General features: G+C 45.5%; 1 protein-coding gene across 1 annotated transcript; it reads left to right on the forward strand.

Annotated features, from left to right (window-relative positions):
* Positions 1–50: 50 nt before the first annotated feature.
* LOC125519243 lies at positions 51–16,337 on the forward strand. The gene is made up of 4 exons (XM_048684109.1): positions 51–1,850; positions 1,945–2,389; positions 2,482–3,120; positions 15,943–16,337. Exons 1-4 carry the CDS (start codon positions 54–56, stop codon positions 16,335–16,337), a joined length of 3,276 nt encoding a protein of 1,091 aa, XP_048540066.1. The 5' UTR covers positions 51–53.
* The last annotated feature ends 2,168 nt before the right edge of the window (positions 16,338–18,505 follow it).

Here is an 18,505-nt window from a genome sequence, read left to right on the forward strand (position 1 = left end):
AACTTCCTGTAATTTCATACGTATACCTACATGCATATTTTCCTTGCATATAGATGGAGGAAGCCACGACACCATCTTCGTCTGAATCATGTAGAATGCCTTTATCACAGTTGGCCAAAAAACACCTATTTGAACCTGATACTAGTGAGCTAGCCAATCCAGTGATTACAAAGTTAGGCGTACCACACGGCCATCCTGAGCTTGGACCACGTGGATGGATGGCAGGGCCATCTTTCTCAGCTCGTTGTTATCAACTTCCCGCACCTGGGCCCAGACTTGATGAAGCTTCAACCCTTGGGACACATATGATATCCAAAGGTTTAGGCTGGGAGAATCATGAGGTTGAATACGCTCCAATGCCTCTTGGGTATCTTGAATGGGGTACTAATGTCTTGAAGAAATATCATACCCATCTGAAGGGGAGTGAGGAAGGTGTGGATTACGTCTATGGAGCCATTTATTGTTCTTTAGGCGACTATTCTGTCTCCCCTTCTCTTTTAAGGTCTTTATTGGAGAGATGGGATCCCAACACCAACACGTTTTTGTTCTCGTCTGGCGAGTGTACAGTCACACTTCTTGATATGCATCAGATCGCTGGGTTGCCCCTTGATGGTGAACCTTATGAAGAATATGTTCCCCTAGCTGATGATTTGCATCCTTCGACTCTTTTGTACCCCAACTTCCTGATTCGGCTCCTAGAAATTTGGACCAAGCTTGCTGTGGGTGGCAAAGTAGGTTTCAAGGAATGGTGTGACTTCTTTCACAATAGTGGAGTAAACTCCTTTGCTACCAAGAGCTTAGAAGACCAGCGCGTGTACGCTGCGGCTTTTCTTGCCATATGGCTTTGCCGCTATGTCGTTGTTGGTGGTGGGCCATATATTCGCCCCGGGGTATTAGTGATGGCGGCATGGGTTTCCCTAGGACGGCGTATCTCTTTGGGCCCACCTGCTCTTTGCTCCCTTTATTACTCACTTCGGCGAATTTGTACTCATCCGATTGGCCCCTCATTCATACACAGGATTTGGCCGGTCCACTACCTTGCTGGATGGATGGATGTGTACCTCAAGAAACCCTATGGAAACAGAGCAAAAACGCCAAATTTCCCGAGCTCCAAAATTTTGGCGGTACAACCTAATATGGTGAACACCATGTTTAAGACGCTACGTCATTTTACACCTAAAGAGGCACATGCTTTCCTCGATGACTCTAAGAATATTGTTTGGAACCCCTATTCTCTCACTATGGAAGGTGTGTTCAAACCCAAGAGGGCTTTCTTAATTTCTATTCGTCGAGGCATGCTGTCGTGGAGGCGTGGTACTATCACCGCCGATGTGTGTATAGCTGAACCATATCACCCAGATCGAGTGGCACGACAGTTTCGTCTTGACCAAGTTGTACCCTTTTCTCCTCTAGCGAGCCTGTATACTCAAGACGAAATTGGAATTGCCTATGATTTTTGGTCACACCTATTATCCTTTGCCCCCGAAGAATTCCACTATTTTCCTGACGATGATCGAGTTGGAAACTCCTCTGTAGCATGGGCTAATTGGTGGAAAAAATTTCTAAAGCGTTTCGCCGACATTCTGGGCCAACTTTGCAATGGCAACATGACTGGGAAGACCCCTTATGATGTAAGGATAAAAAATAAGCGTGCACTACAACACAATATCAGGCCTCACCCATTGTCTGATAAAGATTTTATGGTGGTGAGGAGAGTATCTATGGAGCACCATGACCAACATGTTCAGTCCCTTGAGAAGGCAGAAATGCCTATTACAGATCAATGGAGACTGGTCCTCTATAATTATTTAAATGATGTTGTTGCTGCTCAACTGGTGAAGTCTAAAGAGGTGAGCTCAAGCACATGTGTGTCCATATTTCATTATGTCTCACGTACTATTTAGTACTAACTTGAGTTCTCTTTTTTTTTTGGTTTTTTTACAGCTACGGCGAGGTAATGTACTGAAACAGAATGCCATAGCTGGGTCCTCCTCCGCTCACCCGCTATCAGTGGATAATGATATCTCAGACACTGCCCCATCCGCTAGTGGAAAGAGACGCAGACAATCTACACCGCCTCATGTGGAACAGGAAGAAAGGCTGCCTTTGAAGCGTAAACTTGATTTTGCCCAAGAATCCAATTTTTCTGAACCAATAATATTGGATGGTCCGTCCTTAGATGTTGAATTCAGTAACTTTGTTAGTGATGAAGATTTTAGCCATGTTCTCACGGGAGAAAAGGACCATGGCCTTGGTGACCTCTTCGATTTATCCGTCGAGGATTGTACCTTTGGCGAGTGTGGCACAAGTCGTCTACCCTCCAGCCCTGGTGTGGCTGAAACTGTGCTCCCTACCCCTAGTGCTCTTGATTTCTTGTCAACTTTACCTGGTAGTTTATTTACTTATGCATTTATTTAATTGGCCGTATCTATGAACCATCATTATCATCAAATTTTCACGACTCTTCACTTATTTTTTTAGGTTGCCAACGAGAAAATTACCATTCGCAAGACCCTGTAATGACGGTTGTATCAGGGGAAGGCACACAGATGGACTGCAGCTTTGTCAAAGACACGTTTATAGATGCCACAGTTACTGTGGTGAAACGAGCCCTCAAAGGACCGAACGACTCTACCCTTGGTGATCCCAAGCGACGCATCATGCTTGAGAGTGTTTCTCAGACGCTGCCCACGCAAGTACCTGAGGTAGCTAAGGTGCATGCCATGTTGGTCGGGCTTATCGACCTTTCCAAGAAATTGGAGGTTGGCCAGACTGAGTTCACGAAGGGATCCGAGCGAGATGAACATGCTGCTACTGAAGTCAAGCTTAAAATTAAGTCCGGCCACGAAGTTTCCAAGGATGCAATTGTGGACTTATCTAACTTAGACAAGAAGTGTGCTGAAATGGAGGTGCAGGAAGCAGCGCTTAAGGTGCAGCTTGAGGAGGCTACCGCCAGTTTGCAGAAGCTTAAACTAGAGAGGGAACATCGCCGACAAGCACATAATGCTCATCAATCTGAACTGAAGGACTTGGTGAAGAGTCTACAGGACACCAACGCCGGCAAGCGTACAAGGCTTGCTGAATTTGAACAAAAGACGGCAAAATTAAAGACTGAAGCAAGTCAGTTGTTGAACAGCCTGCAGAACTGGCGAGCTCCTTCAGAAGACCTAGCGCTTAGTTTTTTTTTATTATTTAGCCATTTCAATTTATCATTTCCCTTTGAATCATTTTAGGCTCAGTACTCAGTTTCACTTCAAATGTAGCAGTAATTTGTTTATTCACGTGGGAACTCCGAATTTTATGAATGATGTGCTAGTACGCCAGCTTTGACGTTGAAGCGTCGTTATTTATTTACACTATTGTTGTGTATGGCATGAAGCCTTATTTTTTTATTCTATTTTTTTTATATAAATGCATGTACGTACCATTTTTTGTATGACGTTTAAGCTTATGATGAAGTCTGGAGCCTGCTTGATGTTTATTTTTTTTATTACCCTCTTTTTTATGTCACAGTTTATACTCGTAAGTCATTGGAGTTTTTTTGTGCCCTAGTTTATACTCGTAAGGGTGTGGAGTATTTTGGATGATCCTTTTTTTTCATCACAGTTTATACTCGTAAGTTGTTGGAGTATCTTTTTTTTGTGCCCCGGTTTACACTCATGAGGGTATGGAGTAAGTATGATGATTCGATTGTTTTTCCATCACAGTTTATACTCGTAAGTAGTTGGAGTCTTTTTGTTTGTGCCCCAGTTTACACTCATGAGGGTATGGAGTATCATTTTTTTTACTCAAGCATAGTAGCGCTTAAGAAATTTTCCATTTATCGGTGGCGGGCAATACTCGCCGTAAGGGGAAATTATCCTGTATGCACCACTAGAGTAGACCTCTTTTATGATATAGGGACCCTCCCATTTTGGCTCGAACTTTCCTCCCATCTGTCGTGTAATATTCATTGGATGAATGACAACGAGCACTAGGTCTCCTTGCTTGAATGATCTCCTTTTAATGCGCTCACTACTAGGGAAAATCCTAGCAGCAGCCCGGGTTTTCGGCCTTTTAGTAGCGCGGGGGCCGGCGCTACTAATAAGGCGCTACAGCTAACGTATAGCAGTAGCGCTGGTCCACCCGCGCTACTGCTACACAAGTGTTGCAGCAGCGCGCTTAAAGGAACCTCGCTGCTGCTAATAGCTATAGCGCGCTTCCCCTGTGCGCGCTACTGCTACAACCGCGCTGCTGCTAACTTTTCTCCACTCGCTACAGCTAATTTTAGTAGTTTTTTGTTTTTTTTCAGCATATTTGTTTTGTATTTGAACAGGCTTTATAGAAGAATCTTTAGCACATACAAATGTCATCATGATACCCATACAAATGCCTGCGAGACCACAAATGTAATCATAGCATATACATACAAATAGTCTCGTCATAATCATCATCCAACACAAAGTGGTATCTTGTCATCATCTTGAAAATAGCGATACATGCAAGTCTCGAATACTTGCAACTACAACGTCATCCATCTAAACAAAGGTATACGCGAGAAGAGCTATCACTATGAGTGAGAGCGGAACTATGCAGTACATGAGATGTGGGTTACGAGTCCTCTCTCGTGCTAGCGTGAACCTCAAGTAACTAGCTTCTCCTTCTTGTCTGCTTTTGAAGCCTTTATGGCTGGCGTCCGAGAACCCATTCACTTGCGCCTGACACTCATGCCACTCGTTGTACACCCCCAGAACCTTCCCTTTGTACACGACATAGCAGTTCCATCTCGCCATCAAGAAACTAGGTACCTGTTAGAGATGCATGTTCATGAAGAGGATGTACAATCATATATATGCAACAAAATATACTAGAGAACACCAAAAAAGAAAGGGTTAGCAACTAGATGCAACTAGGGATCATGGACATCACAAAGTTGCATCGCTACAAATAGTATACAAGTTCAACCGACACATATCATCATCATCGGCATCATAAATCACTAGAAGTTCCATCCTTCCATATCATCGAGGATGGACCCTAGCTTCTTGAACGGCGTGAGGTCTAGACGTTGCATGCCTATGCGAGTTCGGACATCAGCTCGCGATATAGGGCCGTGGTGGAACATCCCCTTCTCATCGACGACTTCTTTCATGATGATCGTCGCAATGTCGCTTTGGATGCGAAAGAAGTCATCTCTAAGTTTATAATCCGCTTCTCCATGAGATTCTAGCCACTTGTGGATATGATCATCATTTCTGCTTCTCATGCGAAGCTTTTGGTGATCCGTGTTGAACTGAATCATGAGATGGAGGATGTAGAATCCATCCTTCTTGCTTGATTTTGGGACTTGGATGCAGGAGAAGTTAGTTTTATGCGCGAAACCCATCTTCTTGTTCCTTTGTTTCCTGATCTGCATGTGGCCACCTCTAAAGCTGAAGCCTTGGAAAGCATCATCTAGAATATTCATTATGTGGGTGTAGTCTTTTTTCTCGTAGTCTCTGGAAGGGTCAAAATACACGGCGTGGGAGACTTGCGGATAAAGAACGATAAGGACGACGCGCCCGTTGCTGCGGGGAAAAGACACCTCAAATTATTCCCCATAGAGAGAGAAGGAATGATTGAAATGTATGAAAGGGTTGTTCGAAACTGACTTACTTTGGATGATAAGGCACGAGGACAATTTTGGCATGACCTTTGCTAAAAAATGGACATATCGAGCGCCTGAAATTCACCAGAACGGAAATGAATCAACATTCCGGCGTAACATAGGCAACTCGGATCATTTATCAAAACATGACATGTCCAAAACATGACATATCCACATATCACATGTCCAGTTCAAATTTGCATATAAATTTAGCAAATTTTGAAACCTATCTAAATTCATAACTAAATAGATAACCTAATTAACATAACTAAAACCTAAGTAAATTAACCCTAGCTAGAAGAGAGAGAGAGAGAGGGGGGGTGGTTTACAGAGGGTGCAGGGCGAGGAGGCAGGCCCGACGACGGCCGAGGTTGGGAGGGGAGGAAGCAGAGGAGGGAGGCGAGGGCCGACGGGTCGGGGGCGAGCGCCGGGGCCGGGGGCGGCGGGGTCGGGGGCGAGCGCGCCGGGGTGGGGGGCGAGCACGCCGAGGTCGGGGGCGGGCGCGGCGGTGCGACGGGGCCGAGGAAGAGAGAGTGGTGATTTGGGGGAAAAGAGGCGGGATGAAGCAGGGAGAGGGAGAATTTTGGGTTAAGTGGACATAGCAGTAGCGCGTTTTCACGAAACGCGCTACTACTATTATGAGCAGCTATAGCGATTTTCTGCAGAAACCGCTACTGCTACCTTGACTAGCTGTAGCTCTTTTTCACTATAGCGCTACTGCTATAACCAGTTTCCCTTTTTTCTTTTCCTCAGCATAATAGGAACATATATATTACATCATTGGACCCTTGTATAATAATGGCCAAGTGTGTCTACAAAATAGGAACATATATATATATATATATTACATCATTGGACCCATGCATAATAATGGCTAATTAAGTGTGTATACAAAATAGGAACATATATATATATATATATTACATCATTTGACCGATTCCTCAGCGCTGACGTTTTCGTTTTTGAGTCAGCTTCTTTCCATTCTTGTTCGTCGAAGAATAATTGAGCCCCTCATTGTGACTTTGCCTTTTCCATGGAGTACGATTTTTCTTTGGTAATGTAGTATTGATTCTTCTTTTGACGTATACTTCATCATCATCGTCATCTTCCCTCATTGGGTTGCCGTACTGATCATAGTCTTCCTCGTTGGCGACTCCATCCATTCCAATGATGTTTCTTTTGCCTTTCCTCACGACAACACGACTGGGATTGCATGGGTCGGTTATGAAGAAGCATTGTGTCACGTGCTTAGTGTGTACCCATGGCTCGTTTTTTGCGATAGCGTTCACGGTAGCGCTCTTGGCGTCGGGTATAGTCATGGTAGTGAAAATCCGGTTTTCTCTTTCGACATTCTTAGCCCATCTGACACAGAACATCGTCGTGTTGTGCAGTCCAGAGTAGTCAAGCTCCCAGATCTCCTCGACCCTTCCATAAAATCGTTCAGTTGCGTCGTTGTCGCTGCCGGTCATGCATTCCATCGTCACCCCTGAGTTCTGATATTCATCACTGTCCATATCTTTGGCCTCTGTGTAGAACGTGTATCCGTTGATATCATATGCCTGATAGGTTACGAGGTTGGGTGAGGGGCCATGTGCTAAGGCGTATATGAGCAATCATCATACAATGGAGTGTTCGAGTCTACCACCAGTTGCTCCAGCTTAGCCTCCTCTCTAGAAGCAGCTCTCTCAGTACTCGTCTCCTTGCGAAGCAATGCTTGAACATGAGGGTCCCGCACGATTGTACTTAGTACCGACGAACTCTGCTGCGTGGAGTCCATGTCGTTCTCTCCGCCGCCATGTCCGGCCCCTTCTCCGCCGCCATGTCTGGCCTCTTCCCCGCCGCCATTATCGACCATCTCTTCATCTTGCCCCGTGTCATCATTGCCTGCCCCGTCGGCATCCTCAACATCGTCATCCTCATCTTCAGTTATCCACCGAGTATAGCCATCCATGAAACCGGTCATGAGCAGGTGCGCTTCGACACGACCATCGACATGGGGGTCAAGCCAAACTATTCCTTTACATTCTCGACACGGACATAAAACCTCTGTCTGGTTATTTTCCTTCATGTCCTGCACCGCCGACCGCAACCACCTGTCCACCATCGTTCCACTGACCATCATCAACTCTGCACGGTAATAATAAACAAATTGATTATAAAAATGCGTGCATTCATCAAAGTCATACAAAAATTCGGCATGACCTTCCTTAAAAATAGGACATATATAGATCTAGAGTTTGCCTGGAATTCACCGAAACAGAAATAAATCGACATTTCGGCAAAACATAGGCAACTCAAATGCACAATTTGGTGTCAACTCATGCCACACACACAATTTCCATCAAAATATCACACACACATGCATAAACATATTTCCATTTTGCAAAAGCATGAAATATTAATCACACCTCTATCTCGACACTGGTAGAAAAAGGGCCTATAGTCCCGGTTCGTAAGGGCCTTTAGTCCCGGTTCCGGAACCGGGAGTAAAGTGTCGGTACTAATACCTCCCCCCTTTAGTCCCGGTTCAATCCAGAACCGGGACTAAAGGCCCTCCACGTGGGAAGTGCGCAGAGCCCAGTCAGGAGATCCTTTGGTCTCGGTTGGTGGCACCAACCAGGACCAATAGGCATCCACGCATCAGCATTTCTATGGCTGGGGTTTTTGTTTTTTTTGAAGGGGGGGGGGTTGGGGGTTTTGGGGGGTTAATTTAGGTGTTTCATATATTGTGTTAGCTAGCTATAATTAATAGAGAGAAGTGTCCTCTCTTATGTCCGTGCTTGGTCGACGCTACATACTATACATACGTATAGAGAGGACTAGACACGCTGGCTAGCTAGTAAGCAAACGAAGGAAACAGAAGATCGTCATGAACATATATGCATACAGAGAGAAGTGATATCGACCACCTCTCCTTCTCTGAGAGATTGGTCGAACAACAAGTTCTCGTATATCTATCTGACACTACCGGCTACATATATACAATAATTATCTCTTACAAATATAATCATACGGACTCAGGGTCCACATAGAATTCTCCGTCTTCAGGGATCATGTGGTCAAGAAAGAATGCTGCCAATTCCTCTTGAATTGCTTGCATGCGAGCTGGTGCTAGGAGTTCATCCCGCTTCCGAAACATCTAATTTGAAGAAGGGGGTCAATACATATATATATGAATGAATGAAACTCAACACAAATGATGGTAATAAAATAAAATTGTGAATGTTGTTATTTACGTACTTCATATTGTTCGTTAGAGTACCCGCCCCGCTCACAGGTCGTGTGGCGGATGGACTCGCAGATGTAGTATCCACAGAAATCATTCCCTTGTTCCTGCCACAACCACTTTACAAGAAATAGAGGTCAATCAAACTGATAAGCAAGAATGCTAAATGGTATTGATGAAACTAGCGCTTGAATCACTAGGAGATGCGCGGAACATGCTACTATAGTACTTACTTTCGGGTGTCTAAATTCCAGCTCCTTCGGCAGTCCCGGAACTGTTTTGGTGAATTTTCTCCAAACCCTGCCGGACAAAGAAAACAATTACTTGATATCAGGAAATGAACAAAGTTGCTGATATGGTGGATAATGATCGATTTAACTTACTTCTGGAGTATTTGAGTCATGTCTGCATAGTCCTGGGGATCTTTTCGTTTAGAGTCTAAAACGGTTACTACTCCCTGCTCAAGCTTAATCTCTAGGAGAATATAGTGGAAACTGCACACACATGCATAACTCATCAATTACATTACTATAACCTTGACTAATATATAAGGGAAACCGAATACGCACAAGACATTAACACTCACCTGAAGTTGTAAGGAAAGAGTATTATATCTTTGTTTTGATTTATTACGAACGATCGTAGCAAGTTGGCCTCGGTAGCTGCGGCATGAAGTTTAACCTCAGTTGCATCTATGAGACATGTGTTAATGAACCCAATATCACCGACTTGTCTTTTCTTCAATTCGGCGATCTTCAATCTGCATAATATAGTGAGGATGATTATAAATACATGCAATGAAGGAGCTAAGCTATATAGAGAAACTTAATGACAGAAGTAGTACTACTTACAGACAGTAGTAGGCGACCGTTGTTTTATCGAGGGCCAATTGATTGAAAAACTGATAGAACTCCTCAAATGGAACAGGCAACAGATCAATTCCAACGAGGTCATGCTCCTTTTTAAATTTCACATACAAAGTACTCCTCCCCCCAGAGTCTCTGCAGATTTTTTCAAGTACCAATCATGCAATCTTCGCATCATCGTTGATAGAGATCTTTCATCTTTGACGAGAGGCTTCCCGTACTCGTATCTTTGTATCTACACGTCCATGGGTTCATAATGTACTTCGTCGGGCAGGTAATCTTCAAGATTGCTATAACCGGGCACCATCCTCGGATCATTAGCGACGTTGTGGCTAGGCAGCTTGAGCAGGGGGCACGATTGCTTCGCTTGTTCGCCGAGCTGGGCAATTTGTTTCCCAGCTCGTCGTTCTTTCAGCCTTTGATCACTGACAGTACTTTCCGACCGCTCCGCTTCGGCAAATTCCTTTCCAATAATGCGGTCATAGTTTCCTTTCGGCGGATCAGACTTTGGTGGTTTTGTCAGGGCAGCCAGAGTGCGCTTCACTTTCACCCGATCTACCTTCTCCTCCAGAGGTGGATGTTTCTTTGCTTTCACCCCTTCAAAGAATTTCTTCACTTCTTCTCGCGCGATCTCGGCGTTCTCCTCCTGGGTCCTCTCGTATGGTAACTTCTCTGGAGTCTTCAGAGAAGGACCGAATCTGTATGTCCTCCCGCCTCTGGTTGTACTGCTAGACGCCGACCGAGCAGACGTAGCAGTTGTCTTCTTTACTTGCTTAAGAGGCGGAGGAGAAGGACTACGACGCGCCGGAGCAGCTGGAGCGGCGGCAGGTCTCTTCCGCCCTTGCTGACGAGGCGGAGAAGGAGGAGGCTGGCTGCTCGGGCGCGTCGGCGCAGGCGGAGAAGGAGGCGGAGTGCCGCCACGCGCCGGAGAAGGAGCCGGCCGAGGGCCCTGATCGTCACTCGCCGGAGGAGGAGGCGGTGGAGGCGGAGTGCCCTAACTCACCGGAGGAGGAGGAGGAGGCGGTGGCGTCCAGTTCGGAAGGTTGATGAGCTCCTTATGCCATAGGCATGGAGTCTTCAGAGCAGACCCCAGCCGAGTCTCCCCTTCACCGGTAGGGTGGTCAAGCTGGAGGTCCTCAAATCCCTCCGTTATCTCATCCACCATCACCCTAGCATATCCTTCTGGAATCGGCCGGCAGTGAAAAGTTGCGCCGGGTTCAGTAGGATAAACAGAGCCAACAGCCGCCTTGACCTTCAAATTCATCCATTGCGTCATAAGGTGGCAATTTTGAGACTCCGTTATAGCATCCACGGGATAGCTGGCAGGAGCCGTCAAGGCATGCTCCGGCTGAAGCAGCTCGGTGGAAGCCACGCTGCTTCTGCGCTGAGATGGCGGGGTAGCTTCGGGGGAGGCTTCGACAGTACGTTTGCTGCGATTTGCTTCTCGTTCCTCTATCGCGTCTACCCTTGCTTGCAGCACCTGCATTTGGGTCTGCTGCACTTTTTTCCTCCTCTCATGGGATTTGTAACCGCCTGTGTTCGGAAACCCAACCTTCCACGGAATGGAGCCTGGCGTGCCTCGTGTCCGTCCAGGGTGCTCAGGATTCCCGAGGGCCATTGTGAGCTCGTCGTTCTCTCTGTCTGGAAAGAACGTCCCTTCCTGCGCTGCTTCGATATACTGCTTAAGCTTACTGACTGGTATGTCCATTTGATCGTTCGTCCAAATGCACTTCCCTGTTACAGGGTCCAGGGTTCCGCCAGCCCCGAAGAACCAAGTCCGGCAACGGTCTGGCCAGTTAATTGTCTCTGGTTCGATCCCTTTATGAACCAGATCATTCTCAGTCTTGGACCACTTAGGCTGGGCTACGAGGTAGCCACCTGACCCCGTGCGATGGTGAAGCTTCTTCTTCGCAGCATTTTGCTTGTTTGTCGCCGACATCTTCTGACTCTTTTCCGATGTCTTGTGGGCCACAAATGCGGGCCAGTGATCTCTGATCTTCTCATATCTGCCCTTGAATTCTGGTGTCTCATTATTTTCGACAAACTTATTCAGCTCTTTCTTCCACCTCCTGAATAGTTCTGCCATCCTCTTCAGAGCAAAAGACTTGATTAATTTCTCTTTAACTGGGTTCTCTGGATTATCCTCAGGCGGTAGGGTGAAATTTGACTTCAGCTCAGTCCAAAGATCATTTTTCTGCATATCATTGACATAAGAGACCTCAGGGTCTTATGTAGCCGGCTTAAACCATTGCTGGATGCTTATCGGGATCTTGTCCCTAACCAGAACCCCGCACTGAGCAACAAATGCGCTCTTTGTCCGGAGGGGTTCAATAGGTTGGCCGTCGGGCGCGATTGCTATGATCTCAAACTTTTCATCCGAGCTCAACTTTTTCTTCGGGCCTCGTCTCTTTACCGAAGTTGTGCTCGATCCGGAGGGCTAGAAAAAAGAACAAAGACTTAATTAATATGTGTACATACCAAAACAATGAATGCATCAATCAACTAGTCAGCATAGGCTTAACTAATATATATACCTGGCCGGACTCGGTTCGGTCACCGGAGCCATCATCACGGTCTCCATCTTGCACCGGCATTGGGTCACCGGAGCCGTCCTCATGTTCTTCTTCTTGCACCGGCATTAGGTCACCGTAGCCAGCTTGTTCACCCTCTCCTTCCAGACCATCGGTTTCGTTGAGAAACAACGAGATGGCATCACTTCCTTCTGCGATTATGTCCCTCAACAACGCTTCTTTTGTTGCTTCGTCTAGGGCGGTGTCCATAGTTTCTACAAATATTTACAACATGGCAATTATTATTCAAACATGACAGATGGATATATTAGTGCCAACGTAGAACTAGCTACCTAATCATAGTAAGCTATCGGAGGGGGTATATATCGACAACGACGACACTACATCTATGTCCCTCGCGACCCTCGTTCCCGATAAAAAAAAGAGGAAGAAGAAGAAAAATAAAGAGGAGAAGAAAGAATAGAGGAGAAGATCTCCTCTATTCTTTCTTCTCCTCTTTTTTTTCTTCTTCCTCTTCTTTTTTTATCCTCTTCTTCCTCTCATGTTCGATAGGATCGCCGAGGGGTCGGGAGGTTGCCGTAGTGTCAAGGATTCAACAAAACCATGTCTTCATCATTAGGCGAAAGTAACATGTGCATGATGGTACGAAGCTCTTCAAAGTTGTTCTGGAACGGAGTCCCAGATAGGATAATTCGCTTTTTGGTACAAAGTTCAGCAAGAGCCTTCCGAATATCGCTATTTGGAAGGCCTTTGCTGAATTCGTACCAAAAGGCGGATTATTCTATCCGGGACTCCATTCCAGAACAACTTTGCAGAACTTCGTACCAACATGCCCTGGTTACTTCCGGCCTAATGATGAAGGCATGGATTTCTTCAATACTTTGACCCAGCGCCCCGCCGCAGCCATCCCTCTGTTGCCTCCCCTGGCCGCCGGCGCCGGCGTACGCCGTGTGTGCCCCGCGCCTCTCGGGCGAGCGCCTGATCGGGCAGCGCCCATTCACCTGTGCCCGTTTGGCCCTATGGGCCAATGACATGTTGGGCCTAGCCCCTAGAACGAAAATGAAAAAAAAGAGAATTAAAAACAATAATAATAAATAAATATATAAAATATATAAATAGATAATAATTAAAATAAATAAATAAATAAATAAGTTAATTAATCCTGTTTAATTAATCTAATCAACTAGTTAAGTTGATTAAACCCTAATTAGTCTAAATAGTCAATGACGAACGGGACCCACCTGTCAGGTTGACCAAGTCAACTGCTGACATCATGCTGACGTCAGCAATCACTATTCTGGATAATGTTGAATTTAAATAATTAAATAAATCCTAAATTTTTTTTAAATCTTTTAAAATTAATATAAAATAAACCGAGGCTCGGATGGGAAAACTTTGTACATGAAAGTTGCTCAGAACGACGAGACGAATCCGGATTTGCAGCCCATTTGTCCTTCATGCATCCCTAGCATAGCGAACACGCAACTTTCCCCCTCCAATTCATCTGTCCGAAAATGTGAAACCCCGGGGATATTTTCCCGGATGTTTCCCCCCTTCACCGGTACCACCTCATACCGCGTTAGGGCACCCCTAGCACCGCTACTTTGTCATGTCATGCTTCGTCATGCATTTCTTTGCATTATATTTATTGTTTCTCACCCCTCTTCTCTCCCTAGACACCGAGACCAACGTCGCTGCTACCCAGTACGACTACGGTGTTGATGACCCCTCTCTCTTGCCAGAGCAACCAGGCAAGCCCCCCCCCTTGATCACCAGATATCGCCTACTCTTCTCTATACTGCTTGCATTAGAGGAGTGTAGCATGTTACTGCTTTCCTTAATCCTTATCCTGACGGAAGGCGTGGTACTGATGGCGTCTTTGGCAGTTTGGAGTATGCTGTAGTGTACATCGTTAGGATTCGTCGTTTATGGGCGATGGAGCCGTTGATCTATTTTATTCTATCGGGACTCCATTCCAAAAAACTTGCAGAACTTCGTACCAACATGCCCTGTTCTTCCGGCTAATGATGAAGCATGATTTCTTCAATACTTTGACACTAGGAAACCTCTCTCTACTTCCTGGCTAATAAGAAAGAAGAAGAAGAAGAAGAAAGAAGAAAAGAAGAAAAAAAGAGGAGAAGAAGAAAGGAATAGTGGAGAAAAGAGAAAATAGAATATATTCTATTTTCTCTTCTTCTCCACTATTCCTTTCTTCTTCTCCTCTTCTTTTTCTTCTTTTTTTCTTCTTCTTATTTATTTCTCCTCTTCTTTTCGGTAGAGGAAACCCTAAATAGCTAGCAAGTATCATGGGTGTGAGATACATGTGGCCTTCGGTGTCGGACACTACATCCACGTCCCACAAGTGACGTGGGCGTCGAAGCCCGCGCCACTTGTGGGATGTGGGTGTAGTGTCCGACACCGACCGTACATGTATCTCACACCGACGATACTTTCTATTTAGGGTTTCTCCTCTACCGCTCCTCGACCTCTCGACAACCCTCGTTCCCGATAAAATAAAGAGGAAGAAGAAGAAGAAAAAAGAAGAGAAGAAAGAATAGAGGAGAAGACTTCCTCTTCTTCCTCTCCTCTTCTTCTCCCTCTTCTTCCCCTTCTTCCTCGCCTCTCTCATGAATGTCCGGTGTTCTCGACCCCCCCATGTGTCGAAGAAAAAAAAGAAGAAAAAAAGAGGAGAAGAAGAAAGGAATAGAGGAGAAAAGAGAAAATAGAATATATATTTTATTTTTCTCTTCTTCTCCTCTATTCCTTTCTTCTTCTCCTCTTCTTCTTCTTCTTTTTTCTTCTTCTTATTTATTTCTCCTCTTCTTTTCGGTAGAGGAAACCCTAAATAGCTAGCAAGTATCGTGGGTGTGAGATACATGTGGCCTTCGGTGTCGGACACTACATCCACGTCCCACAAGTGACGTGGGCGTCGAAGCCCGCGCCACTTGTGGGATGTGGGTGTAGTGTCCGACACCGATGGTACATGTATCTCACACCGACGATACTTTCTATTTAGGGTTTCTCCTCTACCGCTCCTCGACCTCTCGACGACCCTTGTTCCCGATAAAATAAAGAGGAAGAAGAAGAAGAAAAAAGAAGAGAAGAAAGAATAGAGGAGAAGACTTCCTGTTCTTCCACTCCTCTTCTTCTCCCTCTTCTTCCCCTTCTTCCTTGCCTCTCTCATGAATGTCCGGCGTTCTTGACCCCCCCACCCTCGACCCCTAGGCGACCGTCGACCCCTCCCGATAAAAAAAAGATGAAGAAGAAGAAAAAAAAGAGGAGAAGAAAGAATAGAGGAGAAGCTCCTCTATTCTTTCTTCTCCTCTTTTTTTTTCTTCTTCCTCTTCTTTTTTATCCTCTTCTTCCTCTCATGTTCGACGACCCTCGACCCCGATAACATTTTTTTCCCCGATAACATTTTTTTCTCCGAGATAGTTAGTGTTCCCGAGTGAACCGGAGGGGGACATTGGTCATATCGGATTCGTCATATTTTCTACGAATGTTCTATATACATACATCCATCGATATCATTCCATACATACATATACATCTACATTATATATGAACAAAAAATATCAAAATTCATCATACATACATGTACAGTATATATGAACAAAAATTATAAACTTTCTCCCCAACTCATACATACATACATACATACATCTACATCATATCAATATTTTGCAAATTAAGGAGCAGGGAAGGAAGGAAGGGGGGAGGATGGGGTGGTAGCTACCTCTCCCGGAGGGATCGGGGAGGAGACGCGGGCGGCCGGCGTCGGGGGCGACGGTGACGAGGACGGGCTCGGGGTCGGCGAGAGCGAGGGCGACGGTGGGGCGCGCTCGGCGGCGGCGGACGGGCTCGGGGGCGCAGGGGGTGCTCGGGGGCGGCGGATGGGCTCGGCGGCGCAGGGGGTGCTCGGGGGCGGTGGACGGGCGGCCGGCGACGACGGCGAGGCAGGGTGCGCTCGGGGGCGGGGCAGGGGCAACGGCGGCGACGGCGAGGCGAGTAGAGGGGCAGCCTGGCGGCGACGTCGGGGCGGGATCGAAGAAACTGAACCAAAATTTTCACAAGTATGGCTTATATAGACGGAGCATTGGTCCCGGTTGGTGGCACAAACCAGGACTAATGCCCCCTTTAGTCCCGGTTTGTGCCACGAGCCGGGACCAAAGGCCAATTTTCAGCAGCCCAGAGGGCGGGATGCGGCGGCCTTTGGTCCCGGTTGGTGGAACCAACCGGGACTAAAGGGGGGCATTGGTCACGGTTGGTGCCACGAACCGGGACCAATGCCCCCTTTAGTCCCGGTTGGTGCCACCAACCGGGACCAATGGCCTTTGCTGCCCCGAGCCCAAAAGTTTAGTCCCACATCGCTAGCTGAAGGGCGCCGGCACTGGTTTATAAGCGCTGGTGTGCCTACCCATTCGAGCTCCTCTCTAATGCAGGCTTTCGGGCCTAAACTTGCTACTGCCTGTGGGCCTATTGGGCCTTCTGCGGGCCTGAATCCTGGCCCATGTAGGGTTTGTAGTCGTATTCAGGCCGTGGAGGCCCAGTAGGAGGCATTTTTTTTGGTTTTTTCTTTTTTATTTCTATATTTTTTTGGTTTTTTATTTTTTATTTCTACTTACAACTAAATACTTACAGTTTTTTAGTGATTTCTTTTTGCTTTTAGGTCACAAAAATTATAAACTTTCTGTTAGTGCCATTAGTTTTAAATTTTAAATAGTTTAAATTTGAATTTTTAAAAATTTGTGTGAATCACTAGTTTATGAATAACTTTACTATAAAAATAGATTTTTTTCTATTTATTTTTTATTTCTACTTACAACTAAATACTTACAGTTTTTTAGTGATTTCTTTTTGCTTTTAGGTCACAAAAATTATAAACTTTCTGTTAGTGCCATTAGTTTTAAATTTTAAATAGTTTAAATTTGAATTTTTAAAAATTTGTGTGAATCACTAGTTTATGAATAACTTTACTATAAAATTAGAAATTTTTTCTTCTTTGCTATTTATTTTTTATTTATACTTACAATTAAATACTTATAGTTTGATTTTAGGTCACAAAAATTATATTATTTTTGCTATTGAAGAATATTATAGTTTTATTTTAGTTGATCATAACATAATATTTTAATTGATTGTTTTTATTTTCATAAATGTTTTGTAGTTTATTCTGTTTGCTATTAATTCATTCTTTGAGCTAAATGACTCTGAAATTGGAAAGCATTTCAAAATGAACTCTGAAAAGGTTGAAAGTTGGCATGGTATCATCATTTCACCCACATAGCATGTTCCAAAAAGTAGAGAGGGTTACGACAAAAACTTGATGCACTTCGTGTACAAAATGGACAATCACTTTTGGTCCCGGTTGGTGGGACGAACCGGGACCAATGGGCCTCGCTCCTGGCCCACCACCATTGGTCCCGGTTGATGGCTTGAAAGAGCTAAGCTATATAGAGAAACTTAATGAGAGAAGTACTACTACTTACAGACAGTAGCAGGCGACCGTTGTTTTATCGAGGGCCAATTGATTGAAAAACTGATAGAACTCCTCAAATGGAACAGGCAACAGATCAATTCCAACGAGGTCATGCTCCTTTTTAACTTTCACATACAAAGTACTCCTCCCCCCAGAGTCTCTGCAGATTTTCAAGTACCAATCATGCAATCTTCGCATCATCGTTGATAGAGATCTTTCATCTTTGACGAGAGGCTTCCCGTACTCGTATCTTTGTATCTGCACGTCCATGGGTTCATAATGTACTTCGTCGGGCAGGTAATCTTCAAGATTGCTATAACCGGGCACCATCCTCGGATCATTAGCGACGTTGTGGCTAGGCAGCTTGAGCAGGGGGCATGATTGCTTCGCTTGTTCGCCGAGCTGCGCAATTTGTTTCCCAGCTCGTCGTTCTTTCAGCCTTTGATCACTGACAGTACTTTCCGACCGCTCCGCTTCGGCAAATTCCTTTCCAATAATGCGGTCATAGTTTCCTTTCGGCGGATCAGACTTCGGCGGTTTTGTCAGGGCAGCCAGAGTGCGCTTCACTTTCACCCGATCTACCTTCTCCTCCGGAGGTGGATGTTTCTTTGCTTTCACCCCTTCAAAGAATTTCTTCACTTCTTCTCGTGCGATCTCGGCGTTCTCCTCCTGGGTCCTCTCGTATGGTAACTTCTCTGGAGTCTTCAGAGAAGGACCGAATCTGTATGTCCTCCCGCCTCTGGTTGTACTGCTAGACGCCGACCGAGCAGACGTAGC

Source organism: Triticum urartu, chromosome 7 (assembly GCF_003073215.2).
Source record: "Triticum urartu cultivar G1812 chromosome 7, Tu2.1, whole genome shotgun sequence".
Lineage (NCBI taxonomy): Eukaryota > Viridiplantae > Streptophyta > Magnoliopsida > Poales > Poaceae > Triticum > Triticum urartu.